Genomic DNA, 26,684 nt, shown 5'->3' on the forward strand with positions numbered 1-26,684 from the left:
TGAACTTACCCTGAGAATGAATTTAAGCTGCTGTGTGTTGGTAAGAACAGAGCTTTTCTCTCACCCCCTTCCCTATCATCCCCTCAAAAGGAACAAGGCTCTGAATGTGGTCTAAAGGAAATTCTTTAACTACACAAATAAAGATTAGAACGTATTTGCCCAACAGTTTTACCTACTAGTCACCAGTTCTCCCTGTTTGTCTTGCTAGGCAGCTTCTGTTGTAACTGAGGTAATTTAGTATGAAAAATGTGAGCATGTAAGTGAGCTCTCCCTATATACGTACACAAAGCAACACCTGATTAACTACTGCTTACAAAATAAGGTATGCTGTAATAGCAGCAAGAGAGCATAACCACGAGTGGTAAATAATGCTGGTCTAACTCACTGTACTGTTTTTATCTTTATTATACACCTACAATGAAAATACAAGTTCATCCCTAAGATTTTAATTCCTGCAGATATTTAACAGTCTATCATGGTCTGGGATCTAAACCTTGGGGCGGGGCTTGGGTTTTCTGTTCCTGTTCTGGCTGAATGCTCTTCAAACACAAAGAGATATAACAAGCTGTTAAAACATGTTTAAAAATTACATTTTTAGATTTTCCAAAAAGTAAGAAGATATACTTACTTCAGTATCATATTCATAGTTTCATTTCGATCTTTACCTTGAAATGGTAGTGTACCAGTAAGCATTTCAAACTGAAAAGAACAAATGTTAATCCAAATCAACACTTCTTCCCCCAATTGCTCAGTGTTAAGTATTGTAGTCTGTCCTAACACTACGTTAGACATAGCGGCTTGAGTTTTTAAAAGATTATCAAAGAAGTTCACGAATCTAAAATTTCATTTTCATTGGAAGTTTACATGATAATAACAGTGGCAAGTGTAATGTAATGATGATGTAGGAATATTTTACATCCGTAAGCTACTTTAAGTAATGAAATCCTCTCCATAATCAAGTTTTAGAAGTTGCCATAGTCTGAAAACAGCAAGAAGAAAAAGAATTCTAAAACAATACTTTACTTTTAATGTCAATATGCATATTTCTGCCTGCTGCTCTAACACATCACAGCAAAGGCATAAGTGCTAGCGGTTACAGGCTTATTTCACTACTCCACTACAGCAGTCATTCAATAGGCTTACACTTACAAAAATGCAATTAATATTCCATCAAACCAAGGCTCCAGGTTTTTTTTTTCCCTTATTTATCAAGTAACATGCAAAATAAATACACAAACTGAAGTTTCACACTGACTACAATTGTTCTAAACTACTAACGGACTACACGTGATTTTTATGGTTCCTGATAAGTACACTTTACAGGGATAAGCAGGTGAAGAATAAATTTTATTCAAATTAATTTCTATTTCAGTAGCAATTCAGTTACTGAATTCACTCTTCCCCTTTCCCAAGCATTCATTAATGGATCTGGACAAGCTTATTCTAACTAGATTATTTCACATTCACTTAAACATACACAGTGTATTTGTGACCTTAAGCAAGGTAAGCAACGAAGCATACAGTACCATGAGAACACCAAAGGACCACCAGTCAGCACTCTGGTTGTGCCCTCGCCTGTTTACTACTTCAGGTGCCATGTATTCTACAGTACCACAGAAAGAATAGGCCTTCTTCTCTTGATCTACTGATTCTTTGCTGAGTCCAAAGTCTACAACAACAGCATTACAAGAATACAGCCAGTAAAGAACTTTAGAGAAAAAAAACAATACTGCAGATGGTATTTTAAAATCCAAGTGTTGACAGCTTTTGCTTGTTTGCTTTCAGGACTATTATGTGATTATCCTAGCTCTTAATGAAACAAGAAATCACAGATATCTAGAGATACTAAAGACATTTAGTTTACTACATACCACCAGAATCATTCTATAAGTCATATTAAAGTGATGGTTAGCCATCGATATTACTACTCAAAATAACTCAGTATTTGAAATATTACACATTTAGAGCATTAAGATAATAAAAAGTTCTAATTTTCCCTGTTTACTGTCTGCTTATTCACATAAAAATTGGATAGAAGTAAAAATGAGTTTCAAAGAGAGCATGGTCTAGTATTACTGAGTGATGAATAAATAAAATCAGACTAAAATATTGTTGTTATATAAGACAACAGGGTTCTGCAACCTGACTCAAGTTCAGTAAAGAAGTCTTGTATATCTGCTCACTTTACTCCCAGAATACTTTTTTACCCCTAGTTGGAACAATGCCACTGAATACACAAGTCCTTGATATTAGCCCAACTCTCAAGATGAGGCTCTCAAGTGCCCCTTTTTTCAAAGGGGAAATGATTGCTAATCAATAGACCCATCAATTATTCTTTCTAGTTTCAGAAGGAAGTGAGAATTTTAGGGCTGAATTGGATTTAAATATATCATGCAAAATTTTTAAAATGATGTATTTGATAAAGATTCTTTCCATCACCATTATTTCATCAAGTCTTTCAGAGTTTAAGAAACTTAATTTTTTCTTGGAATCTAATAGCAATATCTATAGATCAAAATACATAATGTAATTTATAATACAAAAGCATCACTTTAAATGTAATTTAAAGTTTTCAGAAGTTCATAGTAATTTGGTTTCCAAAGTCAGTCTTCTGTACGTATCATTTCCTAGAATATATCTATTTTAATTGTTCCTCATAGAACATTTTTTGCAATTTTATATGTATTTAAAAGTGATAATTCAGAAACACAAAAGAATAGTAATATTTCAGAAGTCTTATTGTGCATGAAAATAATATTACACCAAAAAAGCATCTCTGTCCCCTTTTAAAAGAAGTCTCACAGTCAGCAACTTTAGGCTAAGTGTATAACCTCCTGATCTTCAGATAAAAAGCATTTCACAGTAAACCTTTATACAGCTCACTCTCTAACTGGAATAGTGGATAGTTTTAGTTACTAACATACCACCACCTGAAGTAAAGTTCTTTAAAAAAAAAACCCAAAACATACCTAATGTCTGCTTTTGTATTTTCCATTACAATTCTGCTATTTTAACCACAGCAATTAGTATCTGCACTTTACAGCAATATTGCTGCTAACACTGCAACTTGATCTATGCAAATATTAGCCAGCAGGAAAACTAACTTCCACAGAACCTTCCAGGACAGTAAGACCATACCTTAGGCTCATAACTAAAAGCTTATACAGAAATATGCTCAGAGAGTGCTATACTAATAAGTGTTACCTACCTGTTAACTTGATATGTCCTGCTTCATCAAGCAAAATGCTGAAAATTAAAATTCACATTCACCAACACACATAAAGAGGAATGTTTACATACAACATGTAAAATATAATAGTTAACATTTTTGATGTTCAACTTCTGTCATTAATTTAACAAGCCGATACTGCTTCATTTAAATCAGACATTTTTTACATTTTATGTTTGCTTACATAGTCTAACAAAAAATATTTTTAATTTTTTACATCACTACAGAGGAAAATGCAAAGCAACAAGCAAAATACACATAATAGTGGTAAAATACATTTTACTTTACTTTTCTGGCTTCAGGTCCCTGTATACAATTCCCAAGCTGTGAAGGTGATCCAAAGCAAGGGCCAGTTCTGCGAGGTAGAATTTCACATCTTCCTCTGTAAACATAACCTAATAAGAACTGTATAGATTTACCTTCTGATCTTGTCTTCAGTTTTTAAAACTGCAATCTAAAAAAAATAGACCTGTCTGCCTAAATTTCAAAATAAGTTTTACAAGTGCCTTATGAACTCATAATTCATTAATTCACCTAACAGAAATGATACAGTAATACAGGCTAATCATCATATATACAAAAGAACTACCTGCAATACTTAAACAAAACCATCATCAGTTACTGCAAAGCATTAGCTAACTTTTAAGGTAATAAATTTACTTGTTATATTGGGTGTTACGGACCACCAGCACTCCTCTTGCCACAATCCTGCACATACTGTTTTCCACTGCATCATAAAATTTAGTATACGACTGCTGTATTGGGTGACTGTCTCTGGGAATTCACATTAACAGTATTTAGAAGAAGAAAGTACAAATCATTTAGAAAAAAGTATGCAAAACAAAACACTTTGGTGAAAATGACAACATTGAAATCTGCAGTGGGAGTTGAAGAATCTACTTTGCTCTCTGGAAATTTTAAGAATCCTAGTGCAATACTGAAAAACTGACTAATGCTGCATATAGAGAATTTGAGAGGGGTATTTCTTTCCTAAATACTCAACAGGTTGCTTCTAATTTCATATACAAGAATCATACCTGCTTTGGCTCTTGTCATGTTCTACAAATTACTAGAGAAGATAGTAAATTTTAAATTACTAGAATTGAATTTGAGGTTTAAATTAACTATTTCCTTGTTCATTGAAAACACAAGGAACAAGGAAAACAGCCATCTTAACTTCACAGTAGATAGCTAACAAGACTTAAATTATGGTAACTGGGCTTACTGATAAAGTACACTGATCTGTACTTCGAATTGCACATATAATCTCTTCTACTGGCAACAGAAATACTCCTAATTTCCATAATGATAGGTATTAACTTTGTACAAACAATAAAGCTGTTACGCTACAAAGTTTCACTTTGATTTTTTTTAAAGAGCAATGTTGAGATTGTTTTTTATCTATATCCAAAAGACCAGGAGGAAACCTTGGATATCATTACTCGTTGGGGTAGCCAAAATGCAAATCTCAGAATACAATGATGCTAAATGGTAATCTACAATCTCCCAATAATAATTTCACTTAAAACTGCTGTGCCAAATTAAACACCAGGCAAGTCAACTTCGTTAAATGTTACCAATGAAAACTTCATTATATATTCATTTCACTTCCACAGCTGAAACTAATACCCACATTAGAATTGAAAAGACCAGCGGAAGTGTTATAATAACCTCATACTAAACCAAATTTAAAACAATCCTTCTGTGGAAAGTATGAAATGCCATGGCAAATTTACCTCCATGTGTATTGTCCACCATCTTTGTTTTACCATGTACTTTTGAAAATATCTTCTCTCCCCACCAGAAATTAAAAAGGCCTCTTTTGACACAGCAGGTGTTTAAAAGTAGTCATAAAGGGTAAATGAAGTCTTCCAAAAAAACCCAATCCCAACATTTAGAGACTTAACAGTAAGAAAACTTGACAATTATAACTACTTTATTCCCAATGGGAATACATACCTCTTTCAACCACCTAGCTAGTCTTATTATAGATAGACTTGCATCCCTTATTTAAGAATGTTGCATACTCGGTAATCCCAGCTGTGTTAGTGCAAAAGAACAGTTCTTCCTGCTACACCAGTTTCTCCTCTATAATTAGACATCTATATCAAAGCAGAGACTGACCTCTTTCCTACCTACTCTTCCAATAACCCTTTACAAGTCAGTCAGTTTAAGCTTTTCACCTCCATTTTAAACTCAAGGTTAATTAATTTTGAGCTCAATTCTTAGACATGATCACTGTTTTACCAAGTTTAGATTTTAATAAAAAACAAAAACCCCTTTAAATTCTTCCTTCTCTTTCACTTGTTCCTAAACTAAAGTTTTATTTTACAAAAAGCGTATGGGAAATAACTTAGCTCATGGTCTGATATACTGGGGATACAACCATCCCCATGTCATGAAAAAAAAAAGTCAGATACTCAATTTTCTCCTTGAAGATAATGGGTTTTCCTACGTATTAGCAACATAAGTATATTTACACTGGTAAAAACACTGAAAAGCACTCTTACTGTGAAGTTGTTGAGAAATTGCCATTAAAAATTTAATTTTTATGAAAGGTTTACAGAAAGAAAGAGTCTTACAGACGTGTTCATAATACTTAAGATAACATATAATCTATATTTGATGACAAATGTTTTTAAAAAAATAATAGCAGACTGCATCACATTCCCTCCTCTGAAGCTCTCTCCAGCAAACAAAAATAGGAATGAAAAATTAAAGTTCCAGTTGCATGCCAATGTTACATGAAGGGGAGTGGTCTCAAAAATACTCAGCGTTCACACTTTGTGAGATTAAACATTAGGATTTGTATTACAGCATTATGAAATTTTACAATGCAGCAGAAATCTCTTACAGATGTGGACTTCGAGGAGCACCTAAGCTGACTATGAGCATGAGAACTATACATCCCCTTTCTTTATTGCTCCATCTTATTTACTTCAGTTAGGTTTCCAAGCAACAAAACATTTTTAGACAAAAGAACTGTACTTCACAGATACCAAATTAAAACTGATGCTACTAATCAATACACAATCATGTTATAGACTATATTCTACCATATGTGAGGGAAACCCAACTAAGTTATTAAAAACTTGACTATAACAAGAAATGTGGGTTAAACAGCTATAGAAGACAACCCTATACTGATAAAAACCCTATCTGTCTAACACAGAGCGGAGATAAAATTTTAGGTACTTACCTCTTTGGATAATCGTGTGAATACATCTCCTCCCCTGAGAAAATCCAATATTAAATATAGCTTCCCTTCAGTCTGAAAGGCTTTTTAAAAAAAAAAAAAAAATCAATAGTTGTGTGACAAAGATGATCTACAAAACAGATCTGAATGCTTGGAAATTTCAGTGAAAGGTAACACTTTTGTTACGGAACTCAAATAATTCAGCAGCACATGAGGTAATTTAATGAATGATTACTTGCTTCTTCACAGAAGACAACCTTAGTCATCTGAGATCATTAAAATACTGTTCTTTTATTTCTCCTTTGTCAAGCAGGGAAACACCAAGTATGTGAATTGCTGTGTTTTGGTTTTACTCAAAGTAAAAAAAAAAAATCTCTGCAGAATTTAAGAATTTTCCATTTAATCGTTAATTTCAAAGGAACTTAATTTGTGCACTAAAATGGACACTACAGAACTGAGAAAGAACAAAATCAGCTATGCCTTCAAGAATTGAAAGAAACTGTAGCAAAAAAATACCAACCATAGTGCAGTTTGACGATAAATGGATGATTTACTTCTACTAATATATCTCTCTCCATTTTTGTACGAACTCTATCCCGAACTACAAAAAAGAAAAAGAGACTAGTATGAAACAAATGTATTTAGTTTAATACAAAAGGAGCAGAAATTAGCATATAGAAAGTCTCTGCTGTCTAAAGAAGTACTTTGCCTTGATATCTTATTTGGTTTTAATTTTTAAGTCTCCCACAAAACACATGCTTTCAGACAGCAAAACTTTATTTTGTTTCTTACCTGCCCCAGTTTCCTTAATGTCTACATTTTATTTTCTAACACATTCCAGTATTTTGTGATAAACAGTATTACTTTCAAGAAAAAAGCTCACATCTACTCTTCCAGGCTGCTGTACTATCTGTACTGAATATATATTTTCTGTCTTTTAAGATTACTTTTCCTCTTTAACTAGTAACAGTCCCTATTTACAAACAGTAGAACTGCATCCATTAAAGTGTCTTCTGGAAGCCAAAACAGTAAGTTAGCTTGCTATGGTACCTATAACAAGAAGGAATAACTTAACAATTTTAACCACAGTAGAGTCCTAACTTAAAAGACAAAAGAAAAACTGTTTCTGAAATTAATTTATTTTATATTAAAGACTAAGCAGAATTAAATAATATAATTTTAAATTTTGAAAGAGTATTTTTTACCACATAATTAAAGCTATTCTGCTAGGTTTAAAATATTTTTTAAACATGAACTTACAAGTTACTCTAGAAAAATGCTGCCTTCAGAGAAGAGTTATGAACTTACTGAAAAATATTTAGGATTAAAAGCAATTTACAAACAAGTATATACAAGACTCATTTAAGAGATACAGATGCACTGAAACCCATTTTCTAAAGTTCCAACTCAAAAGATACACACACCTTTTAAAGAAGCTTTTTTCAATACTTTCATTGCATAAAGTTGCCCAGCGTCAGGACCAATTATTTTCCGTACGAGGAAGACCTGGCAATATAAACACCACTTTTAAAATGAGTGTTAAAAATACTTTACATAAACTTGACTAAAAAACATTACTATGTCTTTACTTTTAACTTAATACAGACAAGGTGACAGCACATCCCTAGTCCCATCCCATTCCTCAAAAACTCTGAGGAACGAAAAGATGCCAAATACTCCTATCAAGTCATTTTGGATAAGCAAGCTTAGTAATCAAATAAGCAACTATCACAAACGTCCCATTAATTTCAGACAGCTTCAGTGTTCCTTCCTAAATACACAACTTTAAAGGAAGGGCAAAATTGCATTCCCTTCATCACATTAGAGGTACACGCACCACCAAGTTCTCTGAAGTATTCTGATTGGTCACAAACTATATATTGTTTCATATAGCAAGCTGTTTAAACTACTTATCAAATAAATACTTACATATAAATGTTTGTTTATATTATTTTCTTGGACAGTGACAATTCTGCCTGGTCTGTCACCTCCTAAGAGATTTCTGAGGTTTAAGAGCCAAGTCTCAAATACGTAACAGGCTATATTCATGAATTCTGTAAGAGTGGTGAGGCAAAAGCAAGAAAACCTCACCATTTAAGATCAAAGCACCCTTTCCCTCTGGAATAGCAACTCCAACAGGTTTTTCTACTCTTTTCTTCCAAGAGGAGTCTTAAAGATAGAGGGTATATAACTTGACACTAAGAAAAGCATAATATTAGATAGAATAATGAAGTACAAATACATGTACCTCTGCTGACTAATATTCTAACTACTAGGTCTTTCAATTTACAAAATTGTTCGGTACGTGCTCCTGTTTCCACGTTGCTGCTCTTATAATAGCAATTATTACTTCTGAGGAATGTTTGTACTGGAAAAAAAAAGTACAAGTCACAAGAGAATGCCAAGAGCTAACCAAAACTTCCACTCTGAACTCCCCTTATTCAGATTTCATTAACACTAGATTTACATATATGCTTTGTTGGAAGTTATTAAATATATAGAAATTATTTTTAAAAAATAATCAAATAAACTTAACTTTTTCACTCTACAATCAGAAATTCATACACTGTCACTGACTAAATTGTACAGGGTTGGGATAGAGGTTGGTTTTATTTTAAGCTCTAGTTAGATGGAAAATATCATCATGTTTCAAGGTTTTCACACTTTTTGTTTTCTTTAAGTTTTGTCCAATGATTGACCCACAGCACTCCTCTCAATGTTGATGATGAAATAGTAAAGGAAGTAAATCAAACACCAGCAAATAAGAAAGCCTCTGTAGATTTATACACAATTATAACAGTAAAATATTAAGCTTGTAAAATATTTCAGTGCTTAATAACTAGAAGCTTGTGAGAATGTAAGGAATTCAGGTACAAGTTACAAATTCTAGCTCTTAAGGACCAAAATAGCTGCCACTGAAAACTACTTGAGCACCATCTATTTGATTTGCAGACAAAGTCTGTCTCCATAATCCCACATCTTGTGGAGATGCAATGATCAGTTGTTCAACTGTGAAGCAAAATCAAGATGGGCACATGTTGCACAAGATGATTCACCTAAGCAAATCGAAGATCTTCAGCAGATGAGGTGCTGAAGCCTTAGAAGCTTCTCAAAGGCTGAAGAGAGAAATTCAGTCACAGACATAAGGTTTAACCCTTTATTTCTGTGAAGCAGTGTTAAATCCTGCACAGATGTCAAAAGACAGGTAGAGGATGAGCTGTAGCACTATACTAGGCTAGGGCAAACAAATGCGTTTGCTAAATCCAAAGGGAGATCCCTGGGAAGTATGAACTGAGAAGAGAAAAACCACCATGAAGGCAACAGCCACTAATCTCTATTGTTTCTTTTCTCTTTTCAATAGAAAGCAACAAAAAGTCCCACCATCAAGCTGGTGGGACTCTGAGCAAGAGCGTTCCTTTGCCTCTCAGATGTCTGAACTCTCTGAAGTAAGAATCTGCCCAAGTCAGGGCTAAGATGTCCACACCAGAGGAGCTGAATCCTAAATTAGATTAAGACATCTCAAGTCAGGAGTAATAAATGCATGGAGCCTTTTAGACTCTGTAGAGGGGAAGTGTATAAGGGAATTGGCAAACATCACCACCAGATAACAAAATCTTTCTTAAGCTGTAAAACCTTTAAGAAATACTTTAAAGTCTGTTTTCTAAACTATCACTTATTCACAGAATGCCTTACTAATGTCTAAAGTTTTCCCCCACTCTTGTACAACTCTGTGCAGAGGTTTGTTCCTGCCATGAGATAGACAAAACCAGCAGAAAAACAGGAAAACGGAAACACATATAAAGCTGATTGTCTACATTTTATGTGTTGCAAAAGATGTAGTTTAAGAGTCTGTTTTTAAAAAAATAAGTTAGCTTCTTATACACAAGGATTAATATTTCAACTAATGTGTTTCAAACTTCTCAGACAATTTGATTTTTACTTTAATTTCAGCAATGTGACACCAAGTGGCACAATACAAAAATAAATTATTCTAACAAAAAAAATGCCATATTTCTTATATATATTATTTGAATATTTGTTCACTCAGTGTCCTTTCGCTGTAGATCACTTGACAAGTACAGCAAAATAATAAAAACTGAAATACATTTCTCGGGTTATTTACCTTATTGTTACTTTGGTTCAAGTTCCAAACTACCACAGCCATTCTGTATCTACATCAATACAGGTTTCATACATTGAAGAAAGTCTAACATTCTCAGCGTGTCAAGTACCATCATTAACAGACAAATCACCACCTCTTCCAGAAGTGTCTATTGATGTCTATTACACTGCTGGCACCTCCCAAGCATCAACCTAAGCTACAGAAGATGTGAGGCAACCTATATGAACAGAGATACTGTTCGTTCAGATGCCTCAATAGATGCTGCAATAAAGTTTTGAGGCAGTTGGAAACACTACAGTTTTATTCCAAATAGCCATGGCATTAGGCAAATGGAGCTTGTCAACACCAGAGCTGTTGCATAAAAACCACCCCTAACTATAACCCAGCTGATAAAATCCCTTGCTGTTGGCGCCATTGCTCCCATGAAGCTGCAGATGCTTGTCCAGATGAACCACAAACATGCCTCTCCGTTCGGTTAAAGCAAACTAACTTTCCATAACAGACCTCCTAAAATTCGCTACTGACTGACCCTTCTGCCTAGAGACTGAGGCTGTTGCTTCTGTAACAGATATGATTTGGTGTCCTGATGCAACCAGTGTTCCCCTGGCACCAGAGCAAGATTGGAAAATAATGAAATTTTTCAGTGTCTTTTCAAACATTCCCAGCAACTTTGATGCAGCACTACCTTTATTGAATGTCTGGATAAGTCTATGGAAAAAGACACTGCTTTTCCTCTAAAACCCATGAAGTCAGAAATGTTATCATTGTAAAAAACAAACACACATACCATCCTCCCCACCCAACTTTAAAACAGGATGGATGTCTTCCTCCAAAACAGGACAATTTCCACAAGCATATCTACCCGTACTCAGATTTATTAGGTTTATACCTAACCTTGTAGCATTATAGAAGTAATGGAAGACAAAGCAGGTTCGAGGTGGACATCAGATGAAAATAAAGTTTGTTATCTTACCTTCCCAAATGATCCCTGTCCAAGAACCTTAAGTAGTTCAAACTGTGCTGGATCTGCTTTCTCACATCCTTCTTTCACATGGTGTGTAATAGGAATTTCTTTCACACTTCCTTCATCCTATTATTTAAAGGCAAACAAAATAAAACAATGAACAGGCCTGAATTAATCAACTCTCATTTGAAGTACATGTAAATGCCTGCTCTTTTCCTGTTGTTTCATTTTTTTTGTTGACTTTTTGTTTGTTTTTTAATATTTGAAATTCTAATAAGGCATAAAAGAAAGCTGTCCAAATGAAGAGGTTTTCTATCCATCCTTTCTTAAATAGATGATCTAAAATTTCTAAACTGCAGTAAAATTCTTAAAGAACGCTCATGTCCTTTTGTCATAAATATTACAGCTACTGCAAAGACAGATTTTCTTACATGAAAGGAATAAATGTACAGATTTTTAAACCAAGTCTACGATGATCTTTCTGTGCTTCACCTCTGTTTTAGTGGCCTTCAGTTTTCCAGTGATTACTCTCGTCATCTTCCCCTTTCCTGAAAGAGTCTTAATGAAAGCTAAATTAAATTTCATCATTTTAACTAATTATTGCTTTTCACAGCAGCAAATAATAAATATGGTCATCCACTTGTAGCTAGAGGAACATGCATCATTTGATGAGCATAAATAAAATATGAGTCGTCTCAAGAACACTGAGAATTCTTGCATCTAACAGAAGAAACACAGCTCTGGGGTACAGAGCTCATGGAAAGACTACCCTGTGTGGAGACCTCCTTCAGAAAGCTGAGAGCAATTCTCAGGTAGATAAAAGATTTATTGTTCTGTTGACTTTTTCCTGTTACTCTCATCTTTACCAAAGCAAGGCACAGCAGCCACAATTGTGAAAAGACAAACATTCATGATGAAAACAAATCAGGTGATGTATTGCAGCTTTTATGGTGCAAGAGAATTTTCTGTGAGCCAAAACAAGTACCCCTGAAACTACAAACTACATGCTAAGGCCTACAACAGCAACCTGAGCTTGCATGTACAAAAAGGAGCAGCACTCCTCAGATCTATCAAGAATACCAATTAATTTCTTGCACATTGCAAATACAATTCAATCACAACAGAAAAACCCACCTTTTGCAATACGTGGACATCTTTAGGGTATTCAAATGATTATTAACTGTCCTCCAATCCTCTCTTTAGATCTTCATCTTGAAAGCTTCTCTTAGTAGAGACCAGAAAAACACCCTGCCAACCTATAGTGCATTGCTTTCCCTCAATGACGGTGAACACCACCAGGAAAAGACCTATCACTTGATGAAAAACTTGGTTTTAGGAAAGAACTACATTCTATAGTCAGGTTGATTACAGAATGTCTTGCCGTCCAAGACCATGCATTAAGATTTATAAATTAGCATTATCAGACTTGATACAGAAGTATCTAGATTAAATTCTCTAGGTGGGTTTATGCAGAAATTCAGGGCAGAAATCTGATCATCTAAATGTGTACTTATTTAATCAATAATTAAATTAAAAAAGGGGAGGGGGCGGGGGGCAATCATCACACTGCATTAACTATCTATGCCTTAAGTGCTTTGTTTGCCCAGAGGTGGAAAGAAAGAGTTCAAACTAACACCTTAGTATATTCACAAACTGTAGTCCAGCCATTATTGTACTTTTGTATCCTTTCCCCTCCCCTACGTCTCTTATTTCATACTCTTTCTGGAAAAGGCCTGTTTGTTCCACCTGCTTCCCGTGCAAAGGTAGGTACTAACACAAGGCATTGCTAGATAACAAAGTTAATTCTTTAATTCACACTCTAAGCTACTCTATTTCCCTCTCTGTTCACAAAAAAAGACAGCTGACATACCTGTACCATCAGTGTATACATCCTAACTTCATTTAATCCATCCATCTTGTTGACTATGCATATACATATTCATAGGAAAGATGTACATCTCTTTTTTTTAAACACATGCCTGGAATTTGAGCCAGGTAAGAACACTAGCATTTCAAGTCATCTGATGATAGATGAAAGCAGCAAGTTATACACCAAGTTGTATAACAATCTTAATGGTTGATTCTTTCTATAAAGTACTTTGTTTAGAAGCCTTTTTACTTCACCATCCTAATTTGTATTGCCTACTACTGTGAACCTTTGCATGAGAAAAGATCTTTGAAAGTTCACCTGCTCTTCTGTTTGTCACCCACCTTGAGTCATTAGCCTGTGACATCACATGTGGTTGCTGCAGAGACTGACTGACAGAGAAACATTTCTAAATGTGAACTGAGGAGAAAAATGTTTTCCATGAAAATAAAGAATAACTTGAGATGTATGAAATGAGTTATTTTTTATGAAGTGTTTTACCTTCACAAAAGACGTCTATATAGTTTCACCTACTTAACTATCATTAAAGTACTAAAAATTGGTATGACTGAAGTGTAAAAAGACCTCTGCATCACCAACAAGAAATGAGCAGGTAAAGAATTTCACAGATATATAATCCAGGTAAATTTTTAGTTCTAGTTTGGCCTTCATGAACTGCAAATTTGGTTATCTGATTTTGTGCTCTGCTGCTTGAGGAGCTAAATCTACTTTAGGGCTCAGGTACCAGCTACCACTGAGTTGCCTTGCCTAAGAGGTAACTATTCCCAGCAGGTTCAATAGAAGACAAAGCACTGAAAGAAACACCACAATCAGTTATGGCTTTGTGCCATCTCACTTTGTTACAGCTTGACTGGTATGTAGCTCCAAGCACCTAAAAAACAAGCTCAGCAACATCCTTCTGGTTCAAGTACAGTAAAGGGCTGAGACAACCCATTGCTCATCTTTCTTTGCTACACGTAAGAGGACTATGACACTGTTTATTTACTTTGCATCAGGAAATGTCCAAGTACTACGTATCTACCCCTAAGAGTTTATTCTCCAAATCACTTAAAAAGTTACTATTGCAATACGAAGCAGCAGTTACAGCTGGCAGTAAGATCTACCTGACACCTTCTTCCATGGTCCTGTTCAAAAATATATGAACAGGTGTGTTGAAAAACAATGGCAAATTTTTCCTTGCAAAGTCAGGCATTTCACCACATACAGATTTAGCGTGAAGTTTAGTCCAAGATTTATCCAGCATACAGAATATTGATCTTCAACATCTCCTACATATGCACATCTCCAAGGCACTGGACAGAAGTCATGCTCAACAGGGTTTATCTGGGATATTTCTACATAAAAGTCAAATCAACATACTGGTGTAAAAATTACTTCTGTTCTAAAATAGGAGGAATTAAGTACCTTCTATATGAACGTGCATCAACTATATTAAAAAACACAAAGGAAGAACCGATGACAGTGTAATAAGAGCAACAGTAAGTGCATGTGGTGTATAAAAGGTTCAAGGTTGGACTGAGCATTTTCTGAGGTTGAGAGGTCTGTAAAGACTCTCTCCAGCAGACAGAATTTGTTTCCCATAAAGCACTGCCTCCTGCAGCAAACTTTCCCAAACAAGGCACTTACAGCCCCTGCCCAGGTACTAATTTTCAAAACCATCTATGAGACCTAGAACCTCTTCATATCTGGTCAAATAAAATGATAGGCTCAAAACTTATTAAAGAGTAGGGAATGCATAAGTTTTGCTTCAAAAGGAAGTCATGCTAATGAGTGTCTAAACCAAACTTCTGTCAAATATACTTACATGGTAGGAATATGGTTCACCTTCTTCCATAGGCTCATCTGCCATTTTAAGGCCATTTAGCTGGAAAGGGGAAGGAAGGGGAATGAAGAAGTGGGGGGAAGAGAGGGGGTGGGGAAGAAAGAAAAAACAAAGCCAACATTAAAATCTAACAATTTCAAATAAGCAGAGTTCATAATTTGGCCAATTTACATTTCAGAGCACACAAATGAAAACTGGTGTTCTTGTTGCTCTCATTTAAAACTGTAGTTTCAAACAAATACTACTACTTGGTAGTTATAGTTAGCATCTCCCTTTTGTATCATCTAGCATATTCCTTTGTAAATGCCATTCCAGAGTGTTATTTAATTGGAAATACTTTAGAATTCCTTCTTTAAAAGCTACGGATACCAGCCATACAAGATGACAGTAACATAAAATTGTCATACACAAAATTTATGTTGCAGATGCTTTTCAAAAACCTAAGATCCTAAAAATCTGGTGCTGAAAATTTAGTTGCAGTTTAAGGAAAAAAGAATCAAAAGTGATTTCAAGACTTTTTGGGGCAAGAGGGAAAGGACTAGAGCAAGTAGATCAGAGAACACATACCACAGAATTCTTACATACAAAAATAATTATCTGTTTCCTTAAAAAAATTAGATTCCTCTAAAAGTTTTCTTGCATCAAAAGTTATTTAAATATCTAGCAAACAGAAAACTCAAACTTTAATGAAGTACTTTTAAATCTGTAGATCTGTATGTTAAAATACTTGTGGCTCAATTTCAAAAGTACATCTTTAAGGGCCAGGAAAATATGATATGCACCTGGACAGAAGCAAATAAATTACATGCTCTTAAAGGAACACAATAACTGCTAGGAGTTGCCTACCTTATTTAGTTTAAGCTCTAAGTAACAAACAACTCAATGCTGATCAACAACTGAAACTTAAGAAAAAAGTACATAAATATAAAGGACATGCCCTGTTTAAACATGTAAAGCCTTAATTAAAAACTAGAAATACCTGACAAAATGGGTGAAGCCAATTATGGATTTTGCTAGCAGTAATTGCTAATTTATTTGTATGTTAATTGTTCAGCATCACTACCTTCACGTGGCATAGACCTCACACAACAAAATACAAACTAGAAAGTACATACTAGAAGTAACATAAGGAAACTCAAACTACTTTATTCCTGAACCAATTAAGTTCTTAGACATGGTAATCATATTTTTTTTTTTCTTGTACTTCTGAATTTATCTAAAGCACATGCCTAGGACAGCAAAATATGGTGAGATTATTAGTATGTGAATTGGAAAAACACAAGACTACAATGAATCTTGAAATGCCATAGAGACCATGCGCCTGTTTAAAAACAAAACAGAAAACTTGACAAACAAGTAAGGCTGAAGGGACAGGTTTATACCACCACAATTGCGTCACCTAAGCAAACCCTCAACCACTTCCACTGCTTCTTTTAGAACTCTTGATTTCAAGTAGAGCTTTTAAGAGCCAAACCCTAAATTAATAATTTTGATAAACTTAAATCTCCAATTTTTGTATCAAGATACGGGCACTTATTGTTGAATTATATCCCCCCTTAAAAATAATATCAAGTCAAGTAGCATGAGGCTTTGGTTACTTTCACTCTTCTCTAAGTTTCTATTTATTTTAACAACAGTTTACACACATACTCTTCACATAAACTATAATCTGGCAGTTTAACCAAGCAGTGGCAAATTCAACACATGTTCATTTTTCATATCTATCATGGATTTTCACCCTAATTTCTCAAGGCCAGAAATCACTAACCTATTAGTCTGGATTCAGAAACTTCACATATGCTAAAGAACCTGATGCTATAAACTCATTTCTACTATGCATAATTTTTTTTTCAAATTAAATACTGGGAAGGACGAGACACTCACAATACTTGTTATTGTATGAGTTAATTGAATACATCAAGAAATAATTTCAAAGTTCAGACCAGAAATTAACTCCAACTTCACTTCAGACGATTCACTGCCATGCAATTTCTTTTCACAATATCACTAGATCACATTCAAGTGTGAATCAATGTGAGGCTCAAAGTTGTCCAAAAAAGTTATTTGGACCTAGTAATAAAATGGGTTTCTGCTCCACCTGCTCAGAAACACAATACAATTCTTCACTCATGGACTTTAATTTGAAGTGAATTTAGCATGCATTTCTTCTTTCTTTAAATATGGTCAACATTTTCTAAATTTCGTTACGTAAATTTAAGCTCTGGAACCAATACTACCAGCCAGAAGAACTACAGCTACACTGAAAACAGTAGCTTAACTCCAGGCAATCAGATACAGAAAGCTGTCACTGCTGGAATGAGGTTTTGAACTAAAACCCAGCATGTTATATGATCTACATAGCTCCTGAGCACACCATGTAAGCATACTTCCAGCTTGCTGGCAAATCAAATACAACAAGTTATTGGATCTTTATGGCAGGCAATCAAATGTCATCTTAATTAACAATTTTCTATTGTACACTTTTCCTCTTTATTGTTGTTCATGTTTTTGTGGTTTTTTTTTTTTTCTTTTCTCCTGTCCAGTCTCTCTTTAACTACAAAGACTGGGATGCCTGCCAATTTTTAGTCCAAAGAATTTTATTTTCAAGTGCATGAGTCTACTTGCATTGCCTGATATACACAACTACACTTTTGCCTTGTTTGTTTGTGAACCCTGATCTCTATGCATTAAAAAACAAAACAAAACAAAAACACAAAACTGTCAGATTGCAACCAAAGTCCAGTAGTTTTTCAGTAAAAAAAAAAAAAAAAAAAAAAACAAAAAATCAATTACAAGAATCAAATCATTACTGTTCTGTACAGCTACTTATATTGCCCAGGTTTCAAAAACCAGAAGTTTCCACTGCCCCCCATATTAGACAGAAAAGTTACAATTAATACTTAATTCCCACCTCTATAGAAATCAAATACAAAATTCTGCTTCTGCAGCCAAGTGGGACCCCTTTTAGTGATTTAGTCAAGATCATTTGTGCACAAACATATATAGAGGTTAAAATAGTTATGTTCTAAGTCGTTACTTACTAAATATCTCACTAAATAATGAACACACAATTTTAATATATTATTTGAGAATTAGAAAGTACATATCACTATAAACAGGAGAGAGGAAGCGAGTACCATTACTCTAAACGAGATTCTTTCATCCTTGAATCATTTTGTTGTTCAGTACTGATAAAGTCCTACAACAAACTGAACATTTTAAATATTAACTTTTATTAAGACACAAACTAAACTCAGACATCTAGGCAAACAGCATCAATACTTCCCAAATACAAATGTTGAAAAGTACATAAAGTATTCCACATCGTTAATTAGTATAAAAATAACCGAGACAATAACATAAAAACATGAGAACAAAGTTAAGGTCAGACAACCTGGCAGGTAAGAAACTTACTTTTCCAGAGGTGCAGGCTAAGAGACCCAATCCTCCAACGCCAAACCGCCTCTGAGGTAACACAGCGCAATCTGCTTTCTGATTTAAATAGCCGCGATGGATCCCATGACTCCCTGGGACTATACCCTATTACCTTGGGAGAATATCCAAAGGGCTTTTGTGGGCTGGAAAAAGGCTTGACTACTATTGCACATGTTTTTCCTCTGATAATTACAGCAGAACAGAAGAATCCCAGTATTACCAAAGATTTGAACCATCCTCCCCCCCACACACCCAGTATTAAGGATGTTTTAACTGTTTCCATGGTAAATGCGTTACTGTTTGGTGGGTCTATAGGTTTTGGCCAAAAGAAGCCAGGCAAATTGTCAGCAAAAATGCCTAACAGTAGAAGATATAAAGCTGGCTCATTTTGCCCTGTTTTTTACACATCTTCATTTCAGCATTCAAAAAGAATATAAAATTCCCAGTTCTGATTTCTCTGTAAAATTTTTTAGTGATAATATTATTAGAAGTAGAAATCATTATTCATCACCAGCCATGTACAATCTAGTCTAGCTTCAAACAGGTAGAATTCAACATACGGATCAACAAAAGCTTCTGCATTCTCCACAGTTCCTTCTTCACTGTGCTTAATTTGCTAAGTTACTGCAGCTACAGTCACCAGACCTACACCTCACAATTCATCCAAATGAACACAAGACTAACCAGTTTACTTCCCCACACACAAAATTATTACTTAAAGTACTTATTTCAAAATGTTAGAGTGTAAGCCTACATCAGAAACCCCAATTATTTTTAAAAGACTTTGAAAAGAAAGCCTTTGGAAAAAAAAAATGCTGTTAAGACAACCACATTTGTTACTCATTTATTCTGAATTACATCTGCAGAGAGTTTGCATCATTAATTTAATTAGCAACACATTGGCCTACTGAATCTTATTTGCTCAGATAGCTTTGAGAAATTTGGGTGTTCTGTGCACAAACAGGTGAGGATTTATTAAATATTTTTTAAATGTCTAAAAGACTGTGAACAAAACTGAAGCTCAAAGGCACCTGTTCTTCCTATAAAACATCCACAACTTCTCTCCATGCAACAGTCCTCTTATTTGCTTGCTTTAAAATGTAGATATTGTTATGGCAGGCAGGTGCCCAAGCTGGATTCGGTGCTCTTCACTGCCTGGGCTCACGTGCTTGTGGGAAGGAACAACTTCCCCCAGTAGAGTCGCCAACCCCACGAAGTGGAAATTGAAGCAGTGTCATTAGGGTTACCCAACACAGAGTTACACCAACTAAAGCCGAGTCCCACCCTACCACGATGTGACCAGAAGGATATTCCACCAGTGGCAGTGCCCATGTGAGACTCTACAGGTTTACACTGAACTTTCTTCTCACCTGCCCACTGCTGGCACAAACCCTGTGCTAGCCTGTCCTGCAATTCCTCTCACAAAAGGAAGAGGCCAGGTAACTCACACTCTCTTTAAACATACCAAGTAAAAGAGGATGATAAAGCCACCTACCTTAAAAACAAAACAAAACAAAAAAAAACTTAAACCCATAATCAGTTACTAGGAAAAGTTACAAAGTTCTTTTCCTGTGGCAAGTAAATCACGCATTCAGACAAGATAACAAACCTTCAGCAACATATAATTACTGATTTTAAGAGAAAATTTTGATCCTTCCCATTATCAGAGATCAGGGGAGAATTACATGTCTCAGACTAGTTATAGCCATGACAACACACAAACCTAACCATAAGCACAGGGATCACTGAACTAGGAAAGGACTTGAGATCTCTTCACTAAGACCTGTCTGGGAAAGAGTGTAATTCCATAACCAAAGGGCATAAAGCAGACAACTCAGGAAATAGTGTTTAATGGCAGATTAAAGAATAGTGGAAAAGGGTAAGATTTAAACTTGATGAAAATACCAAATTTCAAATTTTATTCTTAATGTAGTAAAGTATTACAGCTACATAAACATTACAATTCTCTATATGACGAGTTAACAAATTGTATCACTCTTCTGATTTCAGGTTATTGTGAGGTCTCTCCAAAGCTATCCCGTGGGAACCAAGGTGACCCACCTCGAACAGAGCCCCTGCTCCTTCTCAAGACTAAGAATACCACAGCAGATTTCCAAAAGGATCTTTAAAAATGGTATACCAAAACAGATTACTATATTGCAGCACTTTTCAATGCAGACACTCATTGTTTTCCATTTAAGAGTATTAATGTGCTTACTTTTTAAAAAAAAAAAAAAAAACAAAATACAAAAAACAAACAAAACTTTAAGGCAGCTTGTTCTCATAGATCTGTATAAAAACTGTACATTGTTGCAATGACTGAGGGCACTTAAGTTACATGCAACACTATTACTTTCTTTTCTTAACATAACACCACCTAATTGTGGAGATTTTCAGATTCACAAAACTAGGTAGCTGAGTCATCCACGTCACTGCCAGTAATTACTCACAAAGTAGTTATGCAACTCCTAACACTGACAAAATTCAGTGGCCTTTGACAGATCAGGCTCAGAACATGCTTAAGAGGATGGACTGAAAATATTGGCCAAAATCAAAGATGTATTTATTTAAACTGGCATGGGCAAAAGATTATATACAATAGCAGCGAAGCTCAACTCACAAATATGCCTTCTGGAAGGCAGCAACTTTCAGTGCAGCCCATTTTTCTAGCAGAATACTTTATTTCCAGTCGCTTTATTGTTCCAGCCTTGTCCTCCTTATCACTGTCAGCCAATTAAAGCAACTGGTTTCTTAAGTATTCATTTCAAAAATAAATATTTGAGTATGGGATGCATTTATGCAATAAACAATACTCATGTATTGCAAACAGGATACACTTCAGTCAATTACACTTCTCCTTTTAAATGTAAGACTACTTCTGTTAAATGAGCAGAAAATTCCAAAATTACTGTTGTCTGCCTTGTTCCAAGTATTTTTTGTATTTCATTCAGCCTTATCAATAAAGTGTTAACATCTACTGTTTCTTTGTAGACTGCAATCATATTTTAATAATCTACAACAGTTGATTATAATCAACACCCTCCTACCTATTTTTATTATCATGAAAAAACTTATTAATCCTATTTTAGAAGGAAAGAAGTTCACTCAATATTTGAAGCTTAAACTGCAGGACACTGACTCTTCCTACCTAGGCTTAAGCAATTCCCAAAGTAACAAAACTGCTTCACAAGTGACACTATCACAGGAATATAAGAACGGGCAGAAACAGCACAGTGTACAGTCCAAAATGTAATCCTCAGCACTTCCAAGACCACCAATGTGAAAAAGGACAAAATAATTCAATCCTAAATTTCTTCCAAAAGCTCATGTTGTTTTTATGCCTTGAAGCATGAAAATTTGTTTCCTACCTTCAAGATCACATTCTTCCCTCGCCAACTGCTTTTACTTTGTCAACACAAGCACTGCTTCACTGGAAATGCACTTATTTCTAATAATGCAATCCTAAATTTAGCCAACAAGAAGATTCCTCAGAGAAAACCATTTCTCAGATTTTTTCTTCCTATGCCACAACTGATGCACAAGAGCACCAGTAAACACAAGTACGTCTTCAAAATATAGGACTGTTTCACAGTAGCACTGTTGACTGTGGTTACAGTGAGGCCACGGTCACCGAGATCTATCAGCTTGCCAATATGTAAGGTTGTAGTAGCTACTATAGGCTATAATTAATTACCTAAATTTAAGTGAAGAATCCAAACCAACCCAAAACTCATTTTAACATAAAATAAGCCTTTGTTAAATCCACAAACCATGTAAATGTAGAATTCCAACAACTGAAAAGCGCTACACATCCCTGAGATGCACTTAATATAAAGTGTTATGACAATATGTTAATGTAATTTGGGAACTTCATACGCAACTTGAAGAAACTGGTTTTGATATAAATGAAGTCTCAAGTGCTGCTAGCCAAACGTAACACTGACGTAACAAACATGTCTCATGTTAATCAGAGCACAACTGAAATAGCTTTATTATGGAGACCCTGTTAAGTAAGTAGTTCATGTACGGGCTTGAGGAAAATACAATGTAAAGAACAACTGTTGCAAACAGTTGCCCTCAGATGTTACAAACAGAGCCGTTTCAGTTGGACATCCACCTTCCTAGGCTCTGCTGGCTAGAGATGAGCGTGCCCTCAGCGCCAGGCTCCTACAGCAGTGCCCTGTCGAGCTCACATCCCTGTCGGCCCCAGCCCAGTCAAGCATTCAAAGAGAACTGAAATGTCACCACCGTCAGCAGAACTACCCGTCTGAGCTTTGCTGGGCTGGAGCCAGGGCTGGTTCTCCAGCCACTCTTGCTAAAACTGCCAATACAATATTTATGGCAAAATCTGTATACGAAAGCAGCACTGAACACAGTACTCCAAAAGCAGCACCAGCCTCAGTGGAAGGGTATTTATATAAATACTGAGAGATGCACAGTAGCCACGGATGTTCACATTTCAGCTGCAACACTCTGAGTTTCATTATTTTTACACTGATGTATCGCAGTATTCTTAAAAAACAGACCAACAGGGCCAAGAAAGTTCTCAGACCTTCAATAAGCTTCATACCTTAACTACAGCATCCTATTTTTACAAACCATAAGATTAATAAATAAGCCTCAATATTTCTGCTGACTTTTTAATCCTTACCTGTAGCTTTACCAACATAATTAGGATTTCTCTAATATTAAGTTACAGGGACTGCATCAAGTATTATTAGATCATTAGAATATTTTAAAGTGTTACATTGTAGCAGCCATAGTGTAGAAAATTATGTCCAGTAATTATAGTACTTGGAAGTGGCACTCTGTAGACACAGCTACAGAAAAGTTAAAAAAAAAAAAAAACAAAAAAACAAAAAACAAAACAACACTAAGAAATTTAAAACCTCATAGTTTTATAGTTTTATTCCTACCTTGAATTATTGGGGTTTTTTTTTCCCCTTTATATGTATACTTTTTTATCAGAGAATAAGATTCAACAAGATCCTTGAAAGGATATCCTTTTACTCTTCCCAAAACTTTAACCTACTCTTGTTTTGCACACTTTGTCTTAGAGATGAATTGGCTACAGATCGTTTTACTTACGATAAGGAAAGCCTACTGCATCATGGAAAGCAAGTCTGACCAGTTTTAAGAAGCTTTATTTAGATAACATCTTCTGTGTGTCTAATACACCTAGGTGCAATCTTTTATTTGTCATACTTGACACACAATCCTACTCTTCTGATTTAAAAGTGCAAAAGTTTTAACACTTGAGGGTCACATTCTGCTGAGATAAATGGCAAAACTGGTTATGCTTTAACAATGCATGTATTCTCTTGTAAACAGCATTTGGTACTTGCTTATGAATATACCTAGAGTGCTAAGAAATACCTCCAAGACACTCTCAAAGTCGTTCCTCGTTCTTTGCAATGTTTAAGTATCCAAAGCTAAGTCACACACTGCTGGTTCTTTCTGCTAGCTGCGTATATGATAATCATTGTGTAGATCTTCAACGAAAAAGCAAAGGGACCTCTCCTAATGACAACCTGCCTGAGTGCACAACCAGGTTAGCACAGTCGAATTTTCAGAAGTTAAAAGTAACTTTCCACAGGAGCTCTGGCCACAAAACTGAGTTTACAGAAAAGCCTCCAGCGCTGGGTGTGAACTGGGAGCCGACAACTGTGCCATTAGCGCCGTTCGGAAGGCGCCACGAAGCTCGCCGCCCTTCCCTCACCCTCCCCAGCCAAGCCGGCTCTCCCCCAGCCCCGCACGCGTGGCCGCTGCCCCGCACCCGCGCCCAGGCGGGGAGCGCCGCTCGCCGCCGCCCCCCGAGCCCCGGAGCCGCCGCCGGTTGTGGAGCGGCTGCGGGGGAGGCCGGCGGGGACGGGCCCTCCCGCGGCGGCGGGGACGGGCTGCGGTCGCGCCTGGGGCCGGCGCCTTCGCAGGACGGGCCGGAGCCCGGGCGAGCTGCCGGAAAGGCCGGTCCCGGCGCGGCGGCTCCGGAGGGAGGAGGCGTAAGCAGGCCAGGTACCCGGGCGGCAGCGCCGGGGAGGCGGCCGAGGAGGGCGATCCCGAGGGAGGCGGGGAAGCGGCGGCGCCACCGAGAGCACCGGGATCCGGCGGGGGAGGGCGGCGGGCAGACTGGGGGCAGCGAGGCGGGGAGACCCGCGGAGCCGGGGGCGTTGCGGTTTGCTCGCCCTCCGCCCCGGCGGCGGGGAGGGCAGGTGCCGGCGGGGAGCCGGCAGCGGAGCGGCGAGCCCCGCCCCCCCCCCCCCCGGCCCCACACTGACCTCGCCGCCGCTCACGTACAGCTCCATTTTGTGGCAGGGCTCCGGCTCCTCCGCGTCCTCCAGCGGAGCGAACGGCACCATGTCCCGGCTCTCTCCTCCCTCGCCGGGCAGCCGCCGCCAGCCGCTGCGCACCCCCCCCGGCCCGCGGCCGGCTCACAGGCGGCGGGCGGCCGCGGCGGGCCCCCTCCCCCTGCGCATGGAGCGCGGCGGCGGCGGCGGAGCTCGAGCTGCGGCTGCTGCCGGCCGGCGGGGGCGGCGCCGCTCTGCGCTCCCCCGCGCACACCCCCCAACATGGCGGCCGTCGGGGGCGGGGCCTGCGCGGCATGGGGATGACGTCAGGGCGGGACGGAGAATCCCCTGCATGGGGGGGGGGGGAGGGGGGCTGATGACGCGCGGTGACGCGCGGGCGCCGTTAACGTTCCCGCGGTCGGGCGGCGCCTCGCTGAGGGGGGACAGGGGTGGGGGGGTGACACACACACACCCCGGCCCCCGGTGAGGGCAGCAGTGCCGCGCGGGGCGCTGCCTTCCCGCCGGAGGGACCGCGGTTAAGCGGCGGGGGCGGGCGGCCGCCGGACCTTCCTCCTGAGGCTGAGGGGAAACTGAGGGAGGGCCTCGAAGAGCGGCGCGGGGGCATTTAAAACAAAACAATGGGGGTAAAAAGAGCGGTCGTGTGAAGTCAGCGAAGTAACCCCCGGCTACGAGAGACCGTTGTCCCGTCAGCCCACCGAGAAACACGCGGTCCCTACCGTAGGTGCCTTGCGTTCCCCTCATCAGCGCTGGCGGGCCCACCTGGGGGGCAGCTCCCTCCTAAGAAGGCGACACTTTGGGCAACCCGGCTGTGAGGAGGAAGGCTCTCGTTGCCGGTGAAGCGACAGAGAGGGAAAAAACGGGAAAGTTTAGTTTTATTTTTCAGAATTGGGAGGTGGCAGGCTACGAAGCACAGGCAGCTGGCGAGCAGAAAACCGTAGCCTGGTTCCTCCTGGGTTCTTCGGGAGATGAAAAGCCTGAATAAGCTGTATGCACGTCTACAAGAGAGCGAAGCAGCCTGCTTCACCGTGGTTACAAACACCAAGGGGATGGACTCCTTTGTTTCCAAGCATGTGTTTAGAGAGAAACACTACAGTATTTCCAAACCCGAGGGGTAGAAAAAAGACCACGGATGAAGAAATAATATTTCTACATCACCGTTTGATTTTAGGAAAACACTAGATGATACTATCAAAGGTACATATTTTTAAGGATAGAAAACTGCCTCAATGACACTGAGTTTTTATTTAAACACTCTGTATGATTTATTAGTACGCCCTGCCCTTTAGATAAAGCTAGCAAACAAAGGCTTAAACAGTTTTTAATTTCCAAATAATTTTTATGAAATTAGCACAACCAAGGAAACAAACTGGTAGACCTCATAGTCCAGAATGCTTTCCCGCGCTGATTTTTTTTTACTCAGAAGTCAGTCTTCGTACAAACAAGCATATAGTGTAAGATACTGTGCTGCTGTAGTCCTTGATTAAATTAGAACGACCTGTTTCACGAAGCTAACCATTACCAGTTCCCTGTCACTCAGCCTACTGAAGAGAGTTGCCTATTGTGAATGTGTCATTGCAGCAACAGCCAGCTGGCATGTCAGCATTTCCATTGCAAACCTATTTTTAAAGGTCTGTAACTCAACCATGGAAGACAAATGTTTTGGACTGAAACGGGGAGTATGTATCAGGAATGTTCATCCTTCAGAAAATTCTATGTATGCAA

General features: G+C 37.7%; 1 protein-coding gene across 6 annotated transcripts in view; it reads right to left on the reverse strand.

Moving 5' to 3' along the window:
* The window catches only part of RPS6KA6 (ribosomal protein S6 kinase A6), a 43,447-nt gene extending 18,251 nt beyond the window's left edge, over nucleotides 1–25,196 (reverse strand). For 5 of the 6 annotated variants that reach the window (XM_042807169.1, XM_042807168.1, XM_042807165.1 and 2 more), the window contains exons 1-10: nucleotides 24,933–25,158; nucleotides 15,205–15,264; nucleotides 11,522–11,638; nucleotides 7,850–7,931; nucleotides 6,946–7,026; nucleotides 6,429–6,508; nucleotides 3,518–3,624; nucleotides 3,209–3,246; nucleotides 1,527–1,669; nucleotides 629–699 (exon numbers count right to left, since the gene is read on the reverse strand). In XM_042807169.1, coding sequence (XP_042663103.1) covers nucleotides 629–699; nucleotides 1,527–1,669; nucleotides 3,209–3,246; nucleotides 3,518–3,624; nucleotides 6,429–6,508; nucleotides 6,946–7,026; nucleotides 7,850–7,931; nucleotides 11,522–11,638; nucleotides 15,205–15,264; nucleotides 24,933–25,013 — 860 coding nt within the window. In that variant the 5' untranslated portion in view covers nucleotides 25,014–25,158. Of the gene's footprint in view, nucleotides 1–628; nucleotides 700–1,526; nucleotides 1,670–3,208; nucleotides 3,247–3,517; nucleotides 3,625–6,428; nucleotides 6,509–6,945; nucleotides 7,027–7,849; nucleotides 7,932–11,521; nucleotides 11,639–15,204; nucleotides 15,265–24,932 lie in introns of all 6 variants that reach the window. The other variant, XM_042807164.1, reaches the window with a different exon arrangement.
* Nucleotides 25,197–26,684: the final 1,488 nt, after the last annotated feature.

Source organism: Tyto alba, unplaced genomic scaffold (assembly GCF_018691265.1).
Source record: "Tyto alba isolate M040663 unplaced genomic scaffold, T.alba_DEE_v4.0 Super-Scaffold_5, whole genome shotgun sequence".
NCBI classification, from domain to species: domain Eukaryota; kingdom Metazoa; phylum Chordata; class Aves; order Strigiformes; family Tytonidae; genus Tyto; species Tyto alba.